The 10,140-nt window shown below is 33.7% G+C and overlaps 1 protein-coding gene across 2 annotated transcripts; it reads left to right on the top strand.

Moving 5' to 3' along the window:
* Positions 1-2,906: 2,906 nt before the first annotated feature.
* On the top strand, positions 2,907-6,985 carry LOC107467021 (protein NLP7). 2 transcript variants are annotated; one of them, XM_016086026.3, is made up of 5 exons: positions 2,907-3,420; positions 3,799-4,376; positions 4,537-4,584; positions 4,702-5,587; positions 5,675-6,985. In XM_016086026.3, exons 1-5 carry the CDS (start codon positions 3,117-3,119, stop codon positions 6,760-6,762), a joined length of 2,904 nt encoding a protein of 967 aa, XP_015941512.1. In that variant the 5' UTR covers positions 2,907-3,116; the 3' UTR covers positions 6,763-6,985. The 2 variants fall into 2 exon arrangements, with proteins under 2 accessions (XP_015941512.1, XP_052109901.1); XM_052253941.1 differs by lacking the exon at positions 2,907-3,420 and adding an exon at positions 3,585-3,708.
* Positions 6,986-10,140: the final 3,155 nt, after the last annotated feature.

Raw genomic sequence — 10,140 nt, 5'->3', positions numbered from 1 at the left:
ATAATTTAGAATAGATGGAAAATTTCATTCATTTTGGAGGGAAAACAGACTCATAAGAGATTGACACATCACCTTTCTCCCAGTTTTAGTATATTAAGTAGATAGATAAGTAGATGTGTGTGTGTGAAATGACTAAAAAACATATATGAGAAATAAACTATTAAAGATAATTCAGTAAATTTATGAATTTCGGGAATTAGTGGGGATGGGGTGGGGATCCCCGCTCGGGTCCCCCTGCTTGCCTCGGGAGAATTTTGTCCCCATTCCCATCCCCACGGACGGAAAAAATTTCTCATAGTCGGATCCCTATTCGAGGCAATTCCCGTAAGAATTTCTGTGTCTCGGAGGAATTTTGCCATCCCTAATATGCATATTTATGTGCTCTAGAAGATACCTAATATTTTCTTTATCACTAATGATCCATTAACGCAATAAGAATATCTTTATGAAAAAATTTAGACTCACAAAATTAAATATAATTTCACACCATTAAAAATATTAATAATAATTAATTGATAGCTAGAAATTCCAAAATATATTACTTCTAGCACTTCTCTATTTGTATTTACATATTACTCAAATAGATAATATCAGTATATTACATCTCAATAATCTTCCCCTCTGTTTTCTTCCTTTATTTATTTCTCAACCATTGAATCTGCAAAAAGAAAAGTATAAAATAACCCTTTCTTTGACAACTCCGAATCAAACATGTATCTTACATCTTCATTAAACAAGTGCCTCCTCAATTAAGTGATCCAATTTGCACTTTGACCTTCAACCATTTCATTTTAATATAATTTTCTTGGTTGAATAGTCCCACTTATTTAATCACTATTTTAAGAAAATATAGTAAGTTGTAACTTGTAAAGCAGGTATAATATATTATCATGACAATTGCTCTGCAGGAATTAAAAAATAAATTATTCTCAGTTATATATAATGGTATGATGAATTTATTATACATGTTTTTAACGTATGAAATGATTACATCTTTAATTAATTTTATTTATAGTTGTTAAAGTTTGCAAAAAAAATTAAGTTGCACCAAATTAACTCTAGAATTACATAAGTTTTTATCCAATTTTATAATAGAAATAATGTGATAAATTAATTGTTTAGAATATAATTTAAATATTATTATAAATTCAAATAAAATATTTAAGTAAGTGTATGCTTATATTTGTTATGTAATTATAGACAGCAAATTAAGCATCATGAATTCATGATTGCACCTTATTGCTTTCTGTGGGATTAAGCCAACTAAAGTTTTAATTTTTAATTAAGAACTAAGTTTCACCAACTTCAATTCCATTTTCTTTTTCTCCTCGTCGCTTTTGTACAAAGAGTGACGCCTTCTTTTGATTAAAAAATTTAGATACCAAAGTAGGATAAATATTATATTTTAATATGATAATTTTTTTAATATTTTTTAAAATGACGAGAAATACACAAATCGAAAGAATTTAGAGTATATAAATTAGACAGTTCAAATACAAAAATCAGATGATTCGAATACAAAAATTGGACGATCTGATTTTTATATCTAAAAATTCGACAGTCTAATTTTTTTTATTTCTTAAAATATTAGACACTCTAATTTATACTTCATAAATTAAATCATTTTACATTTTAAAAAAATATCACATTAAATCATAATTAAAAAAATATCATTATTAATTCAATATTAAAAATAAAAATGTGCCTTCTTTTAATTTCAGATACACCAATTTTTTGTTCGGTCGGGTCTAAGATGTTAAATTGAATATTAATAACTCTTGTTAAATAACCTGCTAATGGTAACTCTAATTTTCATAAATCTTTTTAGTTGAGTTCAGTTCAGTTGTCATTGGTTGGAGTGCCATCTTTCCCGAGATTGCAATTCACGTGAGTAATCCAATATTTTTCTTCAAAAAATAATTCAATAAAAGAATTATTGAGAGAATGGATTAAAAAATTCGGGAAATATTCGCCTCTGAGATTGAGTTCACAATATATACGAAATAAAATAAAATAAGCATCTTTGATGGAATATGAAGCAGTGGCCAGCTAGCAATGGACCAGATAGATGTGAACATATGAACATCAATGTGGCAACAAAACTATCGGCAGATTTTCTTCACAATCCTTCAACTATGTGCCACCCATTTATTATTATTATTATTATTATTATTATTATTATTGTTGTTGTTGTTGTTTGTATTGATTAATTATTTTCTAAATCAGATGATGGAAAATGCAGAGCACAACACAAACAAGTAAAGTACTTCAGCAGTTACAGGCTTACAGCCACATAAGACAATTGTCATTTTCTTTCCATATCTATCCTTTTATTGTTATTATTGTTCCTTTTTTTTTTGGTGTTTGGGTCAACCATATCTTCTTGAACAATCCTACATAAAAAAACCTCTAAATAAAATGCTTTACTTTCCCTTTTTAGTCCTCCTTCCTCCAATATGAAAAAGTGGGAATGGATATTAAAATACTGAATAAAAAAAGAAGAAGACAGAGACAAGTTCAAGTGCACAACCTTGGGTAGTTGGAGCCACAATAGGAAGAAAAGAAAAATAATTAACTTTATTATTTCGAAAGAGAAAAATTCTTTTTATAATTAAAATCTTTTAATTAATTATTACTTTTATTAATAAACATTTAAATAACATGAAAAACATATTTTAATGGTAATAAAATATGTTAACATTCTTTTAACTTAGACAAATTTTAATGGAATTAAATAGTTGCAATAATCTTTATAAATAATAATATAATAAATAAATTGAATCAATCTATTAAAAATGATTTTAATTTGTATTAAAAAGTTTATTAACCCTCTTAATATACTTCAAGTTTTACTGAATATTTTAATAATAATAATTTGTCGTAACTTGCAAGTGGCAGAGGCATTGAAGGTAGAAAAAAATTGACATGGAATCACACTCTCTATGCCATTACCACCATCATCGTCATCGTCATCACCATTCATCTCTTCTATGCTCTGCTCTGCACAACTTGGTCTTCACAAAGTTGAAGTCTTTGTCACACTGCACGCACGGCACAAGCACAAAGTTTCTTGCTTTTCCACAACATAGCACTCTCAGATTCAGAGCAACATAACAATGTCAGAATCTGAAGAAGATAAAACAGACTTTGCTTCTCTAAAGTCAAAGGAGGACCAACAACAATCACCACCTCAACTTCCTCCTCCTTCCGCCATGGATTTCGATCTGGACTTGGAAACTTCGTGGCCTTTGGATCACTTGTCCTTCGTCTCCAATAACCCCATGTCACCTTTTCTGTTCCCAATCTCATCTGAACAACCTTCTTCTCCTCTTTGGCTCTTCTCTGATGCAGAAGATGAAAGGCACAACAACACTCTTGCTTCAGCTCCAGCTTTCTCTGATTTCCACAAGATATTCTCTTGTATGCTTTTGCTTCCCTTTTTCTTTCAACTTTCTTAAATTACCCTATTCACTGTAAGATGGTTTTATTGATTTCAAAATGTATTATGATCCACAGTTTATTCTTTTTATAAAATTTTATACTTTCATACAATATATACACCGGGGATTCTCTTCAACTTTATATATATATATATATACTGGGATATCTTTTTTCCCAAGAACTAAACAAAACTCTGTTTCTTTCTCTTGACATAATATGTGGATTTGGATTGGAAGTTGTAGACATCTTATGATGTTGAGGTCAAAGGTATTAAAACCATAACCGTCAAGTTTTCACAACAAAGTCCAATTTCATCTGGCAGATGCATTTGTTTCTAACTGAATCTACTAAATCCAGGTGATTCAAACTCAGTAACTGAAAAACCAGTGGAGAATGCTAATGATGAAGACAAGAAACTGTTGCCACCCATAGTGGCTATGCCACCATTGGAAATTTTGGATAGATATTGTGTAATAAAGGAAAGGATGACACAAGCGCTTCGATACTACAAAGAGTTGACAGAACAGAATGTTCTGGCGCAGGTTTGGGCACCTGTTAGAAATGGTAATAGGTTTGTGCTTACAACTTCAGGTCAACCATTTGTTCTTGATCCACATAGTAATGGACTCCACCAGTATCGAACGGTGTCCCTGATGTATGTGTTTTCGGCGGATGGAGAGAAAGAAGAAAGTCTTGGACTTCCTGGTCGAGTTTATCAGCAAAAAGTACCAGAATGGACACCTGATGTTCAGTATTATTCTACTAAGGAGTATCCTCGCAGAGATCATGCACAACATTACAATGTCCGCGGTACCTTGGCTTTGCCTGTCTTTGAACCTTCAATGCAGTCTTGTGTAGGTGTGTTGGAGTTGATCATGACTTCACAGAAGATTAACTATGCTCCTGAAGTTGACAAAATTTGCAGAGCCCTTGAGGTTCGGTTTATTTCAACCTTGCAATTTGACATGGCTAATTGTTTAGCTCAAAATATTAAAATAATACTTGCATATTGCATGTTAGAAAATTTGTGTGATTACAGATGCTTCTAGAATCTAGATTCCTCAGTCATGTGATGTCAGTTTCCTTTCCTTGCAGGCAGTGAATTTGAAGAGTTCAGAAATTTTAGGCCACCAATACACTCAGGTGAATTTAACATCATTCATGCATATGTAACATTTTCCAAAAGCTAGTTGTTACTGTTTTTTCTATATCTTACTCCTCTGTTCTCACAGATATAACTTGGCAATGCTTTTAAATCAGATTTGTAATGAAGGCCGCCAGAATGCGCTAGCAGAGATCTTGGAGATATTGACAGTGGTTTGCGAAACTCACAATTTACCTTTGGCGCAAACATGGGTTCCATGTAGGCATCGGAGTGTTCTGGCCCATGGAGGTGGCCTAAAGAAAAGTTGTTCAAGTTTTGATGGTAGTTGCATGGGGAAAGTTTGCATGTCTACAACTGATATAGCATTCTATATCATAGATGCTCATTTATGGGGTTTCCGAGAGGCCTGTGTCGAACATCACTTACAGCAAGGTCAAGGGGTTGCTGGCAGGGCTTTTTCTTCACATAGCATGAGCTTCTGTAGGAACATTACCCGATTCTGCAAAATTGATTACCCTTTAGTTCATTACGCTCTCATGTTTGGGTTAACTAGCTCCTTTTCAATCTGTTTGCGAAGCTCGCACACCGGAGATGATGACTATGTATTAGAGTTTTTTCTGCCACCTAGGATCACAGACTTTAACGAACAGAAGGCTTTGTTGGGATCCATATTGACAATAATGAAACAACATTTCCAGAGCCTTAAGATTGCTTCTGGTGTTGAACTTGAACAGAATGCTTTGGTTGAAACTATTGAAGCAACAATTGAAGGAGTTCATCTGAGGTTTGAATCTATTCCAGTTAGACAGGATGCTTCACCAAACGTGAGGGAGGAATTGGCACAAGATCCGTCGTTGCAGAAAATAATGATGGGCTGCAATGATGGAGGGAGTATTGGTGATCAGATACCCTCCTTAGAAACCAAAAACACAAATAAGCCATCAGAGAGGAAACGTGGGAAAACTGAGAAATCAATAAGTCTTGAAGTTCTGCAACGTTATTTTGCTGGGAGTCTTAAGGATGCTGCAAAGAGCCTTGGTGGTATGTTCATGCTCTGAAATATAACCTGGCCTTTTGTTAATTTGTTATATAAACATAAATATAAATATAGATCTTTTTGCTTTGCAGTTTGCCCCACTACAATGAAGCGCATCTGCAGGCAGCATGGGATATCCCGTTGGCCATCTCGAAAGATCAACAAAGTTAACCGTTCCCTGTCCAAGCTCAAGCGTGTTATTGAATCAGTCCAAGGTGCCGAAGGAGCATTCGCTTTGAATCCTCTGAGCACAAGTCCTCTTCCCTTTCCTGAGCATTCTACTCCAAACAAGTTCAGCCAGCAAGCCTCTCCAACTGAACCTCAGATAAGAGAAAATGAATTAGATGCCTCTAAAGTTTTAGAAACAACCAGAATTGCCAGAGCACAGTGTCTCGAGAAAATGGTTAATGATAAAAGCGGTTCTATTCGGGAGGTAGGGAAGGAAACAAAGGGGCCTAGAGCAAAGAGTTGCTCTAGTGCAGATAGCACAAATCCTACTTCTCATGGTTCATGCCATGGTAGCCCTCCTATCGAAAGCTCGCCCGTAAAAGATATATTCATTACATCAAACAATGATCAATGTGTTGGTCTAAGGTCACCAGAGGCAACAATGCAGCCGCCGAATAATACACTGAGCTACCCAACGACTTGCACTATGCCTGATATGGTGGCAACAGAACTTCAAGAGCCATTCGGAGGAATGCTGGTAGAAGATGCCGGAAGTTCCAAAGACTTGAGAAACCTATGTCCTTCTGTAGCTGAGGCAATTGTGGAGGACATGGCCCCGGAACCTTGCCGGACTAATCCTCCATTTTCTGGGTTGGCTCCCAAGCAATGCATGGATCCCCTTAAGGAGACAGTGACACCTTTTGCAGCTAGAATAGAAATGAAGACTGTCACTATTAAGGCAACATATAGAGAAGATATCATAAGGTTTAGGGTTTCTTTGAATTGTGGAATTGTGGAACTGAAAGAAGAAGTTGCCAAAAGGTTGAAACTAGAAGTAGGTACTTTTGATATCAAGTACCTTGATGATGATCATGAATGGGTTTTGATAGCATGTGATGCAGATCTACAAGAGTGCATAGATGTTTCAAGATCATCAGCAAGTAACATAATAAGAGTTTTGGTGCATGAAATAACTTCCAATCTTGGAAGCTCATGCGAGAGCTCAGGGTAGTGAGTAGTAGCTGTATATAGCTCAAGTTTGTACTCAAATGTTTAGGTTCTTGTGATCTTAGCAAGGTAGGACAAAAAAGAAAAAAAAAAGGGAGATTTTGGTTAAGATGATCTCAATTTGTAAGAAACTTAGATGAAAGGATTAGCAATCCTTGGTATGTATGACCCCAAGTGTAAGTTACCATTTATTTATCATGAGATAAAGCTAGGATTCTTTGGTAACACATTTATTATGGTTAACTTTTTTACCTAAAGTTTCATATCGATATTCATTTTGTTCCAGAAAGTCATTACTCAAACTAATTTTACCGATACTTTATTTTTCTTTTTTCGTTTAAATGTCATTGTAAATAAGTAAGATTATATATGATTATTGATTAGACAAACAATAATTCAAGATTATATTGAATATAATAGATAGAAAGAAATTTAAAGAGTGATTATATTTTGTGGTTGGTTCTTCAAATTTAGATGTGAAAGTGACTTCAAAATCCATACCCAATGAAATCTGTTTCGTTTTCATAGATCTTTCCTTGATAGTTATTTGTTGCTAAGATAGTAATAACAAGAGTAATGTAAGGTACAAAATGAATCCATTATTATTTGATACAAAATTTTCCATCCACGAACAAAATAATTGCATTACATCATAAATGACAATATTTGGCTTCTATTTAAAATAGTGGGAGCCTTATCCACATACGGAGGAGAGAGGAGAGAAGAGAGAAGTAGATGGCTTGGGTGTTTTCCTCCTTGTCTTCCTTTTTGTTGTCATTATAAATATTTTTTCACTGATTATGACTTTAACAAAATGATTGGTATGCAACAGAGCCACATCGGCAGCTACATCAACTGTTCTAACATGCGTCTTTGTATTTGATATTTTGATAAAAAAACAAAACGAAAAGAAGAAAGATATTCAGTCTCTTAATGCAGATATAAACACGTATACGTATTTTATGCTTATAATATTGTTAATAACTTAATAATAGAATTCCTTTTCAATTCTAATTAGTATTTTTTCTCCAAAAAAATTTATAGGAGAAGGTAATATTAATGGTTATATCTCTAATAATGACATGCTTGGAACAAATTAAGCACCTTATATACATTGGCAGTGGTGTACATTCGTAAATAATTGATTATTTTATTATGTGAAATATTTCAGATTTGATTATATTTATAGGATAATTTGAAGTTGCTTATGTTGATTGTTGGAGGACAATTTCTGTTAATTATAGCCTTTCCATTCCATTTACTAGTTACTAATTTGTCTTGTTCATTCATAAAAAATTGAGAGCAGTAGGAATAAAAGAAGGATAACCTGAAATGGCTATGCATGCAACTACCAACAAGGCAGAACCACCGAAATGAACACAGAAACCACACAACTACTTGTATCCCCTCCTTCATTTTCCATAAAGCGAGGTTGAGAACTTGTTGATATTCTTCAGCTGCTCTCAATGGCAAACAAGTCTCACATCGCCCGAGTTTTGAGAAACCAATAATTTATATAATTTAGAACACCATGAGACTATTAATCACGCTCTGATCTCAGAGTCATTGTTCACCACCAGACTTTAGTTCCTATCTCCTTAGAACTCAAGGATACAGATGTACGAGCCTGTTCCTGTTCAAGTAAGGTCGTGGTCTGTTGGTTGTGAGTTCAGCTATAAAATCGACTAAGCTTACCCTTTAGCTTACCCTTTCGAAATTCAGAAAATCTTAAAATTTAACCACATTAGATACAGGCAAGGCAAGATTTTGTTTCTCCGTAATCTGCTGTTTGTTGCCTGATTAAAATGCATGCCCAAATTAAAAATGTGTGTTGAACCCTGCTGATGCTTCTCTCTAACACTATGTCTAATATGTACATGTGTTTAGTTCTCAAGTCTCAAATGACTTGGGCACAGAGAAGTATGGTTAGGGAACAGCATTGGTAAGTTATGTTGCCTCTTTAGCTCTTCCAAAGTGCTTCTTGTTATTAAAACTGATCTGTCATTTGTACATAGCTCAACTTGAGTAAAGGGATATATATCAATGCAAGTTTCAAATCATCAAATGGCTGAAAGCCACTTGGAATGAGCAAAACCTTGTGTGAAGAACAAGTCAAAAGAGTTTATGACAGAGGATAAACAAGCATAAATTGTGGATAAGGAAATTGGCAGTTTACATTATGAGCAAGAAGATTAAACTAGCTAAATGCTATCGAGTTAAACTTTGATTAATTTTCAGTTTTAATTCTCATCCAGATCCACGACATTTTGTTTATTCATACCCTGTGTGCATAGTTTGTTCATTGGAGCTTATCCCAGTTAAACAAAGTGGTTAAAAAACACACTCATTTTGACTCTTGTATAGCATAGTCCTTTCATAAAATGGCACTCCCTTTTCTGAGTCATATCTAATAATCAATATCAATAATCACATGTATTTTTGGATAATTGTGTTAATACAAGAATTAATCGTTACACTATTAATCACGCTCTGGTCTCAAAGATGATATACGAGCCCTTATACCGATGATTGTCATTCATATCAACCCTCGTTTTCTCTACAGATGTGCCACTGTGGGACTATTATACATGTTACATAGTGTCTCTGTGCTTCTTTAATCTATGATCATCATCCTTATCTATTATCACAAATTTGCTGACATTTTTCATTACATGCTTTGTATGAATACATCTCATAACATTCTTAGTATACAGTTTTAGATATAGTAACATATTTGTTTTTAAATTATTTTTACTCGACATTTTTGGTATACTAATACTTCATGTATCACTCATCTTTTTTAAAATAATAATTCTCAATCTCCTTGATGTTATTTTGGAAGAATATTGTTATATAGTTCGATATATTTGGAAAATTATCATCATCATCATCATCATCATCATTAAGATGTATCAATATTATTATCAGTAATTTATATTATTAGATATATCGAGTTTGTCATCAGTTTCAGTGTCACATTATTATGAAAAAAATTTCCAAAGTCCAGAGTGCTGATATAATAATACATCCATACTAATGTTAATACTAATATATTGTACTACAAATGTGTACGATAGTTTTCCAAGTTCTAAAATCACTCATTCGTTCAGTGCTAGAAACCAAATCATGGGAGAATGGGTTAAAAAGAGGGATGAGGGCGAATGGGTTAAAAAGAACCCAATTCGTAATATATTATCTTGCGAGCTTTGAAGAAGTGACGACGAAGGAGTTAAAAAAGAGAGCAAATCATGGGAGAATGCTAGATGTAGTTGGGGGAAATTTGGGATCGTCATTAGTAGCGGTGATGAGATTGGTAACTAGCTTTGGGTTGAGCTATTTATGTTGTCTCAATTGGTGGAGAATGCTTCACAGTTAATAATGG

The sequence above is a fragment of the Arachis duranensis genome, chromosome 9, assembly GCF_000817695.3.
Source record: "Arachis duranensis cultivar V14167 chromosome 9, aradu.V14167.gnm2.J7QH, whole genome shotgun sequence".
Classification (NCBI taxonomy): Eukaryota; Viridiplantae; Streptophyta; class Magnoliopsida; order Fabales; family Fabaceae; genus Arachis; species Arachis duranensis.
The sequence above is the reverse complement of the archived record's forward strand: the minus strand, read 5'-3'. Positions and strand labels throughout refer to the sequence as shown.

What these genes read in the sequence shown, in the direction of transcription:
- LOC107467021 (XM_016086026.3), top strand. Translation starts at nt 3,117, where the DNA reads ATGTCAGAATCTGAAGAAGATAAAACAGACTTTGCTTCTCTAAAGTCA. An exon ending in TAGGCCACCAATACACTCAG is followed by an intron (nt 4,585 to 4,701) that starts GTGAATTTAACA and finishes CTTTTAAATCAG; the next exon opens with ATTTGTAATGAAGGCCGCCA. An exon ending in TGCTGCAAAGAGCCTTGGTG is followed by an intron (nt 5,588 to 5,674) that starts GTATGTTCATGC and finishes TTTGCTTTGCAG; the next exon opens with TTTGCCCCACTACAATGAAG.